The 14,531-nt window shown below is 36.0% G+C and overlaps 1 protein-coding gene across 1 annotated transcript; it reads left to right on the plus strand.

The window, feature by feature from the left end:
- Positions 1-755: 755 nt before the first annotated feature.
- Positions 756-4,203, plus strand: LOC149527965 (xyloglucan endotransglucosylase/hydrolase protein 31-like). The gene is made up of 4 exons (XM_089808479.1): positions 756-1,048; positions 1,633-1,733; positions 1,988-2,208; positions 3,242-4,203. Exons 1-4 carry the CDS (start codon positions 811-813, stop codon positions 3,642-3,644), a joined length of 963 nt encoding a protein of 320 aa, XP_089664605.1. The 5' UTR covers positions 756-810; the 3' UTR covers positions 3,645-4,203.
- The last annotated feature ends 10,328 nt before the right edge of the window (positions 4,204-14,531 follow it).

Genomic DNA, 14,531 nt, shown 5'->3' on the forward strand with positions numbered 1-14,531 from the left:
TATGACAAATATTTTAAAAGTAAACTCTAATACAGTAAAAATCTTGAGTTGTCTCAGTAGCACACTCCTCCCTATTGTGAGATGGATTTTAATGCATGAGGGCCCTGATTTGATGTCCTAAGGATTCTCCTCCTTAGTTCTAATACCATTTAACAATCCTCATCTTCTCTCTGATTATAACAATTATACTAGCTTATAGTCAAAGCTGTTAGGAAGCCTTTAAAATGCTCCTACGCATGAGCTTAGATATCAAAATTTACCAGGTACCATGGCACAGTAAGATGCAAAATCTACACCACACAATTCATTCTAAAAGAGAGATGAACGATCAATCCTAGTTTGAGAAAAGGTGTACGATTTGCCACATATAGATAAATCGATTAAAATTGAAAGACCATCAATTGTAGTTAACCTCCTCAACTACCATACTTCATATTATATTGAAGCTGATGCAGAGTTCTGCCACGGACATTATGGGACAAATGTGAATGCACAAAAAGCATTTAAGTTCAAAACTTTCTTTATTGAATTGCCTAAAGTTGTCCAAATTCCCGTCAGAACTGTTGCAGGGGACGGCGTACAAGCACTCCTAGCTCTATGGAACGCACTCCAAGCTCTCTGAATTGAATCTCCACCATTCAACTTTGCCTCTCAACATGATTGTTTTTAATATTTCCCACTATTGACTTTAAAGCCCATGCTTGGTAGCTCTTTCTTTGCATCTATTTATTGCTTCCCAATTTAGATGGACTGGCAAATGCATCCTTGTTGAAGGAAGGCTGATCTTGTGCTTGTGAGAAGTGTTTCACAATGGGCAAAGCCTTTCTGCAACAACAAATGGCTGCCATGAACTTCATCATTATAGTCATGGTGATTATTAGTCTGTGTGGTGTACATGCAAACGAGTCTAACAACCAGCAGATTCCTGTCACTTCCAGGTTCCAGACCATAAAATTCTCTGATGGGTATTCTAATCTATGGGGTTCTCAGCATCAGGAAGTGTCACAGGATCAGTCTTCCACTACAATTTGGCTAGACACTACATCAGGTTTCCTGATTCTCTGCGTTTTGATTAGTTATTATTGTTTGTTAAATTCGAGTAGACTTGAACCTAAGACCTCTCAGATAAGAAGCTCACAATTTACCATTGTGTTTTTTTCCCCTTTTATGTTATAACTGAAATTTGTTGTTTTTAATGTGAGTGTTGGAATGGAAAGCTGCATTGCCACTGATATCCCAATTCTGTGAAGAGTTTCTTATATAACACAATTGTCCTTATCCTTATTTTGTAGTGTTTTAGTGGTCTTGTGAGAACTGTTAGCCCATTTGTATATGGAGTCTTTTCATATACATGGGGTTTCAAGTGGACTAGCGACAGTTATCTTAGGATTACACTCTTACTGGAACTAATAGCAGATCTTGTAAATAATAATGTTTCTGGTATTGATTGTGTAAGATATTTTTAATCAACGTTTCTTATCACACTTTATGATCCATTATCAAGATTATAATAGTATAAAGTTCAAAATGATGTAAAATGATTATAGACTCTTTTTTCCTGTTTCTTAGAATCTTGTATACTCAATTTCGACATATTAAGAGTCTGAAAAACCTGCTTTTGAATGCTTTCAGGGAGTGGTTTCAAGTCCTTGCAGGCATACAAGTCAGGTTTCTTCAGTGCTGCCATTAAGTTACAGGCTGGTTACACTGCAGGGATCATTACAGCATTATATGTAATTCTCTTCTTTGTCTTGCTGACAATTTTTCCAATCATGCCAATGGGTTTTGCTCAATAGCTTTAGAAATGCACCTCATGTTGAAGCTTGGTTATCTAACATATATACAATTGTTAGAGCATTAACCATATTGAGAGCAAACTTTATTTGGTAGTAATGGCATTGTAGAAGGCCTTTTCTAGTCATATAGTTTGTTATATACTAATGATGGAAATTAATGGCAATCATATGCTGAAATCTGTGTTTTTCAGCTATCCAACAATCAAGAATTCCCAGGTCACCATGATGAAATTGACATGGAGTTCCTTGGGACAACACCTGGAAAACCATACACATTACAGACCAACGTCTACATCAGTGGAAGTGGAGATGGTCATGTTCTTACAGGCAGGGAGCTCAAGTTTCATCTCTGGTTTGATCCGACCGAAGACTTTCACAATTACAGCATTCTTTGGACCCCATCTCATATCATGTAAGTGCTCGGTTCTGGTAGTGGCTATCCAACCACAAGAATCGTTGTATTTATATAATGTTTTACAATTTTTACAAAATAAAGTGTTTCTCCTTGGTATGATTAACCGTTTTCGTGGCCGCATAGCCACTGCCCTAATACTTTAGGTTATCAATAACTTGATGTCAATGGTATAAAAATTTTACAGTGCAAGCTTTTGATAGGAATTGTGTATCACCTCCAAAAGCAGAACTGATAAAGATTCCAAATATTGATTGGAAAATACATACACAGTTCCTACCAAAAGCTTGCATCTACTAACTTGATGTTGACAAAGTTGGAGAATGTATAGGGCGCAGACTAGATAATCTTGATTGTAAGAGCTCTTGAAAGGAAGAGAGCTACGTGACCTTACCATAGACACCATGAATATAAGGGCTATTTTGGTTTCCATGACTTTGACATATGATAAGTTTAGATTCATTTTTTTTTCACAATTTATCAATTAGCAACTTCAAAGCTTCTGGATTTGATAGTGTACTTCAGGATGATGATGAATGATGAAGTACAAACAGAGAAAGAGAAAAAGAGATCATATATAATGATCTGAAATAGAAGCAAAAAAGATATACACAATCAAATCCAGAAGCTTTAAAGTTATTATATGATAAGTTATCAATGTACAGTTTAGTTTAAAAGGAAATGGTTTCATTTTCAACTTCATTGGAATAAACCCTTAACAACTTGTGTTCTTGAGAGTTCTCATAGTTGGATCCATCTAACCTCTACATGCTTGTACAGATCTTTACATTATTCATAACAGTTTTCAAGATTTGATTGTGTGTATTTTTAGCATTAACATTTCAGTTACTTTCATTCTGATGATAGATTATGGAATGTGATCCGAAACATTAATGCTAAAAATACACACAATCAAATCCAGAAAACTGTTATGAATAATTATAATAAATTGTAGAAATGTGATATCTCTACGATCTTTAGATATAAACAAGTTTTGGCTCTAACAAAAAAGGACTTGTTGCATCTTTGGCAGCTTCTATGTAGATGACATTGCAATCAGAAAGTACCCAAGAAGGGTTTCTTCAACTTTCCCACAAAGGCCTCTTTGGGTGTATGGGTCAATTTGGGATGCATCTGATTGGGCTACGGAGAATGGCAAATACAGGGCAGACTACAGATACCAGCCTTTCGTTGCAAAGTTCTCCAAGTTTATTCTGAGTGGTTGCCCTGTTCAGGACTCTTCTTGCTCAGCTCAGTTTTCCGACTCTCTCATCTCTAGTGGAACAGGAGGCCTAACAAGTGAAGAGAGGTTGAAAATGAAATGGATCCAGAGAAACTACCTTGTCTACAACTACTGCAAGGATCGTGAACGTTACCCTCAACGACTGCCCGAGTGCGGAAAACACTATCAAGGCCCAAATGGAATACCCAATTGATCCTCGCAAGTACACTAGATTCTTCAGTGCGCTATGGATTACAACAAATAAGATAATTTGGTGGAAAATTCTTAAGAAAATAAGAGTAAACCAACATGTAGAAGCCTGTTTAACATGTACTAAACGAACTTGTGTGAAACCCTAAGTGGGGGTTTTACACACTTCGTTTCTACGTGATCTGGGTGTCTAAATCAATGTGGGTTTTTGTAAAACTGGTTAGGGGACTTGAGTTTTGTTTCTTTTAAGACCAGTCTCTTGGCAAAACTTTGTGTTTTTCTCATCAAGTGCAACATTGCTGTAGGAGTTGTCTTCGTGTGGGTGTGTATTTCAAGCTAATTTTAGATCAGTTATCAGTCTGAGTTATTATCAATGCTCAATCCAGGGGAGTGTTGGATTGGTCTATTTTGGTGGTTCTGTGTAATTATTTGCAGGACTCTGTAAAAGTAAGTGATCACAGATAATTGTGATGGCTTTATTGAAGAAACAGAACTGTGAAGATTGTTAATGTAACTGATTTTGGTGAATGATTAAGTAAAATAATAATTGAGAGATTGGATGAGATCAATGACTCCTGTGCTGATCTTTACTTCGAGAGTTTTAAGTTGTTTTTTGGTGAACGATTTAGTGAAATGATAATTGAGAGATTGAATGAGCTCAATGTCTCGTATTCTGGTTTTTACTTCAAAAGTATTTAATTATTCTGTCATCCATCTTGCACCTTCTAGAATGTGGCTTTTCTGACAATCTATATAACAGGAAAGTGTCGTAAGAAATGTTTATGAGTTTAGAATTATAATGTGGGGAAGGGGCCAGTTATCTATGTTCTAATAAGAGTTGGATTACTTGTTTATTTAATCTTTTAATTGAACGATTAAGAGAAGGGTAAATTTATTCAAGCATAAGAAAGATATGAAAAGAGTGAAGTGTCCATTAAAGAGAGCACAACGAAACTTTGTCGCAATTAATTAGTTATTCTAATACATGAAACATATTAAGATGTAATTGTCTCTTATCTACAATATGTCAATCCTCAGTGTGACTCGAAACTTATTTGACCAAACAATCAGCAATACAATTTCATTATTGATGAATTCGAGTAAAAGTAATAGGTTTCAAAGAGCTACCAAAATGAGTCTATCAAATAACCAAAGCTAAGTGCCAATTAACACCCTCAAGCTGTTGTTGAGTTAATAGAGACATCACTGCCCAAGAATCCAAATCAGACTCACAAATAGTCCTATGTCAGCCAAGAGCACAACAACGTTGAACATGTCATACAAATTAGCAAGAGCCTCCATTAAAAATATTTGTGTGAAAGCCCTTATAAATAGAAAAAATAAATTAAGTGTCCCCAGAACTATCCCAACCAACTACTCCAATGCCAACATGTCCAAATTCCCCTGAGATGAGACATCAATATTAATTTTTGAAAACTCCATGAGGAGAGAAAGTCCAATGATTTTCTCAATTAAGCCTATGCAAAGGATGTATACTTATATTCCTTTATACCTAACCAACACACCCTAGAGCACCTCCATGAAGGGGGGTGTCTAGAAGATTGCCAGTAATGTCCTTGGGATCCAAACCTTTGGTCATCTCACACTTAGCAAAAGCACTCTCACAAAGAGAATGAGGAATTTCGAACAAGTGTTCTACAACCATCCTTGTATCCTAAAAAAATCTTTTGATTCATCTCCAACCAAGCCTGACAAATGACGAAAGCAGGACTAAGATCCCATATAACCTAAAGAAGAGTAGTTTTGACAAGGTCGTGACCTGCCCTAAATGCATATAAAGAGAGGGCATGTCAACAAGTTTGACCCCAAACACTCCACCACACATGTCAAATCCCCTTGCAAAGGGAGCATTAGAATAATAGATGAGAAACAAAATCCTCACTATCACAACACAAGACACACAAGATACACATTAAGGGGTCATGAAAACCTCACTTGCATAAAATTTTTGAGGTAAGACAATGGTTTTAAACCACTAGCCACATGAAAAAGTTGCACTTTGGCCAAGAAAAACTATTCTAGACCTGTTTTCACCCAAGCACCTCAAGTCCTCTAAATGATTGTGTACAAGCATTGAGTACCTTCCAAAAACAATGTATTTACTAGAGGAGTCACAACCCCAAGCCAAGGCATCTAGCCTTGCTAAGGAATCACACTCCTGAGAAGCAAGAATGTGAGCCGTCTCATTCCAATCCCTCTCAAGGCAAACCGATAGCCAATTACAACAATGCTTCCATCTCTAACCAAAAACAAACTAAAATTCTTGTTAGTCTTCAAAATACACAACCTTATCCCACTCAACTACAATAAAGAAATCACAAAAGTGTTGCAAATTTGAATACATGAAAAAAGAGGAGGATGACCATCCCAAGAATCCATACAAATCTAAGGTTTGGAACACATATTTCAGAGCCAAAAAGGCCCCATCTTAACCAACTGAGCCCCTATTTTCATAATATACCAAACCATAGATCCCTTGCCTTCTAGAGGATAGTGAGAAATATCCAAATAGTCAACCCTCTGTAAATCTGTATGTATGAGAATATGAGGCCAGAGATGATCTCGACTCCAATACAATTTGGTTGCAAGAGCACGTCCACTCAATTTTTAAAAAAATGGAGGCACATACTCTCATCCTCCTTCAATCGACACACAAATTCGCACTTAACTAAGGTCCACTTAGAATTTTATGAATTACCACTCCAAAGGAACTAGAGAGAGAGAGAGAGAGAGAGAGAGAGAGAGAGAGAGAGAGAGAGAGAGAGAGAGAGAGAGAGAGATAAATACATAGGGTTTCTTGAACCAAACCTTTATAAATAGGAAGATTTTGAATCATAAATTGAAGAAGGGTCGTATGAACAATAGTCGAAAGCCACCAATTAGTCTAATTGTTGATCTTCTGACACAAATTATCAAGTAACCCATACCAATTTAATATAGGTTGTCTACTAATAGCTATAGGGATGCCTAGATAAAACAAGGGTAAAGACCCAATCTAAAACCTCAAGAATACAATAATCCTTGATTAAATAGGTTTCAGAGTAGTAAAATGATAGATTGAAGATTTTTGCTATTGATTTTATGACCTAAAGAGGCTAAATAAATAACCACCATTTTCCTAAAGGAACCAACTAAATGCAACCAAGAAATCCCCATAAGAGAAATATCATCCACAGATTGGAGTTGAGAAAAGCTTAGGCTACCCATTGCGCCAGCTCCACCTATGAATTGGGTCTTGGGAAATGTGAGACTTAATAAATTTGTCAAGATCCTTAGACATAGTAATAAACAAATGGAGAGAAAGAAGATCCCCTTGGCACAAACCTTGAGAGGCACCAAATAAATTAGAATGTTCCCCATTTAGAATAAGGGAAGAGGATACAGTAACACAACTTAATGATAATAATGTAAACCATATTATACAAAGCAATAGATCGAAATAAGTATAATTGAGTAGCACCCCATTTTTCTAAAATAAGAAAAAGGAAGGTAGAATTCAAGTCCTTAAGCATCAACGTACTGAAATAAGATTCATGAACCACCTCTAGAAAATCCACATTAATACTATCTCAAATTTCTTGAAAAAATTAGTTGGAAACCCATTAGGTATTGGAATTTTACCCTTATGCATCTTAAAAACAACTTCTTTTGAGTTTGATAGAGATATTGGCTGCATAAAGGACTCATTCATTACATAGAATACTAGAGAGGGAAAATATAGGATTAGATCATAATCTCTGCATTCTTAGCAAAAAGTGAATTGAATCTAGAAAAAGGACAAAGTAATATGGAGTATTCTCATAAGGCATAGCTTGCGAAGATAACAATTAAATTCCTTATAAATTGACCAGAGAAGATATATAATTACTTCTTTGATGAGCTTGCACTGGTTAATGAAAAAATAATAATATTCATATCCCCTTCTTGAAGCCATTCCACCTTGGTCTTTTGCTTCCAAAAAAATATACCACCTCTAAGCTATCATTCTTGCGATTCCCAAATAACCTAGAACTTTGGCTCGTCCAAATTCTCTAGAAAATTGAGAACCTAAATTTGATGAGTGATAACATCAAAGTGACCTTGTACCTTCATCTTCATAGCATAAAGATTGCCAAAGCATAACCTAGTCCATTTCTTAAGATGGCAGTTAACAAATTGTAATTTATTAACAAAAGAATACATAACAGTGTAATATACAGAGTCATCATTCCTCCACCATTGGGCCATTAAATCATGGAAGGAACAGTCATGAAGCCACATTAGTTGGAACTTAAAAAGGAGAGTTTATTTAATCTTTCAATTAGTAACTTTTTAAAAAATAATAAATTTGGTAATTTGAAGTTAATTAAAATTTTCCATTTGTATCTAGATAGTCATTGGCTCATAAATATATAATACTTAAGATTTTAATATTTACATGGAGAAATTGTACAATTTTATGTACTTGTGGCTTTTTAGGTGGCCACAATATTCTGATAGTTTCCACCGGTCGACCAAATTCGGCAAGCATTCCCAATCGAATCGATTGAGCTCACATACCAACGATTGCCTAGCCACCACCAACGGGCTTTATTTTCACACTCGCATGCGCAAAGTTTTAAACACTTCATTGGGCTCTCCCACATCTAATGTAGGATAATTCCCACTAATCTAACACCGCCTTTTTTTCCTTCTTTGGACCCCGCAAGTCTTTCTCCAATGCGTGATTGAGATTTCTTGACGTCGTGTTAACTATTGTCTATTTCGTGCCATGCGACATGTTTTGATTGTTCCAGCCTCGTGCCTTCTCCACATCCCACCACATAGACTACCACATGTTTCCGATCTGTACAGTTTTGTACAATCTATACAATCATACCCTATGCCACGTCAGCAGTCTATACTGCCACATCACCAGGCGGGTCATTTTTCACTGACATCATCATTTCACTAGGTTAAATTTGACATCTGTTTGACTGTCATACCTAGTCAATTTTGAACTACTATAATGGCCATTTGACTGTCAAATTTAAGATAGCATTTTTCCTACCAGACCCTTCTCCAGATTGCTTTTTGATTTGGCAGCCTAAATTTGCGAGCCCATAACTTGGTCATCTGAACTCCAATTCAGGTGCAATTTTTTTTGAAATTTGATAGAATTTTTTGAAAAATTTAATGGTAGTATTATTTTCTAGTTTTGGTGCAAGGATTTTTTAGAAATTGCATTTTTTGGTGACTGTACCTACATAATCTTGCATTTTACAACTTCAAATGCTTCGTACGGGCACATCTGGTCACTTTTTCAAGTTCCATTTTTTTGAAAGTGTGTTATTTTTTGTCTACTTTCCATATCTAAAGTCAGATTCAAAGGTTGTGTGAACAAAATTCTCACTTTCAGAACTAGGGATTTTTCTACATTGTAAAGCTTTCATTACTTTTTAGAATTGTTGCACATCTGAGCTACAGTGCTTAGTGACAAATTTGGACCTCAAAAAGTAGTTGTAAAAGAAAAATTAGAAAGTCCACTTTGTTCATTTTGACAAGTGGCCCATTGTACACACACTACTTATAAAGTGCCAAAAGCATCTTTTTTGAGGAGGTCTTTTGATTAAGTGAAAAGGGGGGGTGGGTGGGGTGTGTATATGTTTTTGTGTCTCTATTTTGTGCTCTTTTCATTTTTTGCATCATGGGTTCATTTAAATCTCTACCTCTAACTTCATGCAATTATTCTACATGGAAAGATATTGCATGGAGTAGATTAATGAAAAAAGGTTACAATCTTTATGTTGATGGTACAATTACCAAATCTACTGATGCTAAAGAACTCATTGAATGGAAAAAACAAGACCAATAGGCTTTAGGAATTATTAGGAGTTGTGTACATAGAGATCTCTTCTTTCACATTGCTAGTTTCATAGAATCCAAACCAGCTTGGGACAAACTTGAATCATTGTATGGTAAGGTGGATGAAGAAAAGGGATTTTAGATTGAGGATGATCTACTTCTCTTGGATCCAAAGAACTTTGACACAATTCAAGATTACATCAACAAAGCCAATGAGTATAGGGAACTTCTTAAAGATTGTGGAAATCCCATGAAGGATGAAAAGTTGATTCATCACATCTTGAAGAGGCTACCTGTAGATTATGCCTCCTTTGTTTCGAGTTTTAATACTCACAGGTTGACCATGGGATCTGCTTACTAGAAGCCTACATTTGATGCATTTGCAAAAATGTTGATTGTTGAACAATCTCACTTGATGGATTTAGGACTTCTCACGACATCAAAGACCAAAACCTTGGTGGCTAGTGATGAGCACCAATCAAGTCAAGGAGACAAAAGTTCTAGCAACAAGAAGAAGAAGTAGTGGAAGCAGAAATCAAAATCTGAGACACAACAATCCTCCTCACAAAAAAGCAATACTTCTTCCAACAAGAAGGGAAGTAATGAAAAGAATGACGTACTTTTTTGTGCATATTGCAAAAAGAAAAATCATGATGAGCATCATTGAAAGACTAAATGAATCGATGAGTCAAAAAACCTACTTAGGAAGAACAACATTCAAGTGTCAGGTACTTCCAAGGATTCAACTCCAACCTCTTCAAAGGGAAAAGGGAAAGCACTTATGGAAAACACAAGTTCTTCTTCAAAATGGATACTTGACTCAGGTGCCTCGTATCATATGGGTTCTTCAAAGTGAGATTTTTCTTCATTGAAGCAATCAAAGGTACTGCACATCTCTGTGGGAGATGATACTAAAATGGAAGTTGAAATAAAAGGACATGTGGAAATAGATAATGGGGAATTCAAAGATGTCCTCTACATTCCAAACCTTAGCTCCAATCTCCTCTTATTTTACCAAATCACTCACCTTGGAGATGGTCACAAAGTTGAGTTCCTTCTAGATTTAGTGATGGTGTGAAGTCTAAGAGATGATTCATTGCTTGTAGTAGGGAAAGTCAATCATGACAAGATCCTTTATTCCTTCTCCCACTTTGTGCCTAAGTCTCCTTCTCAAGCCTTGTTGACTCACTCTAATTCACAAACCAAACTATGGCATGAGCGGTTTGGTCATCTTGCCTTCCGCCATCTTCAGCAACTTTCTCAAAAAACATGGTCAAAGGTCTACCAAACATCAACTTTTCTAAGGGTGAGCATTCATCATGTTTAGTGGATATGCATCTCAAGGAGAAGTATGATAAAGGGAAGTCTTCTAGAGCACCAGTTGTTCTCTAGTTGGTTCACATGGTTTTTATAGGTCCTTTTGTAGTGACTTAAGTAAGCCAAGGCCGCTACATCCTTACTTTTGTTGATGACTTTTCATAATTCACATGGGTCTACTTCCTTCATCATAAGAATGAAGTGGTTCATAAGCTTCAAGCCTTCAAGACTAATGTTGAACACAAATCAAGGAAAGCCATCAAGGTTCTATGGGTGGAAAATGAGAATAGATATGTAGATAGAAGACTTAGAGACTTTTGCAAGCTTGAGGGGATCGATCTTTAGAATCCACCAGTATTCAGTTCGCACAAGACAGATGTTGCAACTATGATAATTAGGGCTCTCAAATCCATGGCAAGTTCCATGATAAAAGCCAAGTCTCTTGATCCTACATTAGAATTTGAAGCCATTAGCAATGCTACTCACATACTTAATAGGTCTTCTCATAAAGCCTTCGACAGGAAGACTCCTTTTTAGGCATGGTGCAAAAAAAAACCAGTTGTGAGTCACTTCAGAATCTTCAGTTGTCCAGCATGGGAAAACCTATCTTCTAAGGGATGTAAGGCATCGACACCTAGGCCTTGTACTTTCATAGGATATGAAGACAATGCAAAGGCTTACAATCATGAGACACCTGAGATCTTTGTGGAGAAGGATGTTCACTTTGAGGAAAGTTCACCTAGCTTATCCTCTAATACTCTCTACACTTCATATACTGTGGAAATTGATAGTGACACCAAGGATATTGCTTCGATAGATTTAGACACGTGGGGTTCTATCTATAGTTGCAACAAGAGGTCACATCATTAGTATAGTCCACATGCTTACATTGCCACAGTGAAAGGTCCAACACAACATGGTACTTCTTATCTTCCAGCTCCAACTTTAGTTGATGACTACATGGCAGACATTGCAGGTTTGTTCATGGAGTCACACACAACAGATTTGGGAGACAACCTTGATGATTTTCATCTTCTCTTTGATGAAGATGATCCTTCTATAGTTGTTGTGAGGGCTCACTCTAAACCTCATGTCCATTCTCTACATGATCAATATTTATAGGTTGACATGATTGTGGATACTTATGTACAACAATTGGAGGGGGTCTCTTTATCAATTGAGGAGATAGATGGTTCATTGGAATAGGTTCAATAGACATCCTTGCCAAATCTACCTTCATTCTTTTTAGCATAGTTGGAAGGGACGACCACCAGTATTAGCACAGGGATACTTGAGTAGGTTTCAGGGCCACCATACATCTTTAGGATTGCACCTTTGCCATTATTTCTTCCAAAGGGGAGGAACATCATTCTGCATTCTTGGACCAACTTCTTTCCTGGAGCGGCTTTCACTGAAAAGCATTCTTCATTGCGGGGGGGGAACTACCTTGTCTCTCTTCCTCTTATTTCTTATTGGGGGGGGTGTGCACTTTTTTGTCTTATGAGGTCTTGTTCTTCTCCTTCTTCACTATTGTATATATTGGATGTATGTCGTAATGGGGGGGTCTTGATTACTCCATCCATCCATGCATCCCTATTCATCTCTCTTTTTGGCGGAGGGTTTTTCCCATGAGGTTTTCCCTCTTTCTCCGCTTTATGAGAGATTGCATTTTCATTATGTACATGGGTACCTAACATGGCCTAGTAGTTGGGACCCATCATGCATCTCCATCCTAGTTTTTGTAAGCTTAAGGGCATTCCCCTAAGTTGCACTTAAGTGCAGGTGTTGGTGTAAATATGTATTTACTATTTACACTTACATAAGTTTACTTAGGTTGATGCATTATTTTATTATTTTATTTTGTGAGACACTTAGGAGTTTGTGTACCTTTTTGAGTTGCCATGATTGACAACACAGAAGTACGCAACTCTATTTCAGCACATGGTGTCTATAACACTAGAGTTTGCATCATTCACTAAGTTGTCATATAGACAACATAGTTATTCACACTCCTTTTTTAGCACATTTTTTTTACAACACTGATTTGCATGTTACACCCTTGTAGGCTTATCCTCTCATCATTGCACTTACTTCCGTGCTTAATGGAGGTAACCCATATTTGGTTGACATGTGCCTAGTTGTATGACTTATCATGTAGCTAATTATGAGGTATTCTAGATGTATCTCATAGGCCTTTATATACAGGCACTCCTAGTGTACTCTTAATGCATATTGAATGAATATATCATCATTCTGATCATACTCTCTTTCTAGTCTATAATTGTTCTTATGTTTGAGTTCTTAGCTCCTGGGTGAATTTTTCCCTAAGGAAAATTCTTACACAGCTAAAGCCTAGGTTAATTATTATGAGAGGCTCACAAGTTACCGTTGTGTTGTAGGCGCTTACCTATATTTATTTTTAAATTTGCATATATGTGCACATATACAAATAAATGAAGAAGCATTCTAGGAAAAAATATATATTAATCATACAAAAATAAATGAATACAAATCGTGATAAATACAAATTCAATCAATCAATAGGAAGAGCAACTAAAACTAAAAATGGGCATGGAGAAATAAAAGAACAATGAAAACAACAAAAAGGAATTGAGAGAATATAAATGGAACAAAAGTGATAAAATCACGTTGAACTCAAATTCTAAACTTTGTCACAATCAAGGTTGGAGAATCAATTGTCAATTTCAATGGCTTCCTTAAGTTTAATTTTGGAAAAAACCAAAATCTATTTTTTAAAATAAAGGGAAATGACAATATTATAGTAGCATTTTTATAGCTCGGCATTGAAATATGTATAAACCTTATGAAGAGTGTGCTCGATATTCAAATATTTTTCTATATTTTATTGACATGCAATTCTAACCCTTTGGGTTGGATGGATAGAGAAAATAAAACTCCAAGATTTGATAATTTTCTATTTAACCCGCTTTCTCTACTTGAAAATTAAAAATTATATATATATAGATGGCGGGGGGGTGGCGGTGTTCGAGGGGGTTGTAGTTTAAGGGAGAATTATAGGGAATAGATAGTGATGAAGATTCTATTTTACAATACAATTTTTTGAATATCTCTTTGGGATGCTACCCTTGGATCCTCATCAAAGGACTCCAAAATATTTTATTTCGATGTAGACTTTGTATGAATCATTATAGCTTATTGAGATTGAGTCAACAAGACTATTTGAAAAGTACCTAAATGCATTCAATAACACAACGAGATAGTTTTCATACATGGGAATGAAGATGGATAGATAAAAAATTGAGTAACAAAAATCAATAATACTATCTCATATTTGAAGGTTAATGAGGTGGTCCATATAGTAATTTTTTAACTGAAAAACTTCATATTCAATCATTTTTTTCATTAGAGCTTATTCCAAACCTAAGTGAAAAAGATAAAATGATGAGTGTAGTAAGTCTAACTGAAGCTCTGAGTTTCATGGTATATTGGTAAATAGATGGTAAAGCACCAAATATATAAAATATTTCCTTGATAATCACAAGCCATATGATGGAAAATGTTAAGGAAAGAAAACAAACAAGTGGGCTAAGCTTATGGAGAGCTCTTAGTCTCCTACAAAAATTGAGGACAAAGATTGGAACTTTTACAATAAGGAAAAGGAAGAAGCTAGGATTGTACCCATATCTCTTCCTAATGTACAATCAAAAGGATTATGACCAATATTCCCTCAAGTAAGGATTAAGCACTA

This window comes from Cupressus sempervirens, chromosome 11 (assembly GCF_028749045.1).
Source record: "Cupressus sempervirens isolate cs-2001-9-10 chromosome 11, ASM2874904v1, whole genome shotgun sequence".
Classification (NCBI taxonomy): domain Eukaryota; kingdom Viridiplantae; phylum Streptophyta; class Pinopsida; order Cupressales; family Cupressaceae; genus Cupressus; species Cupressus sempervirens.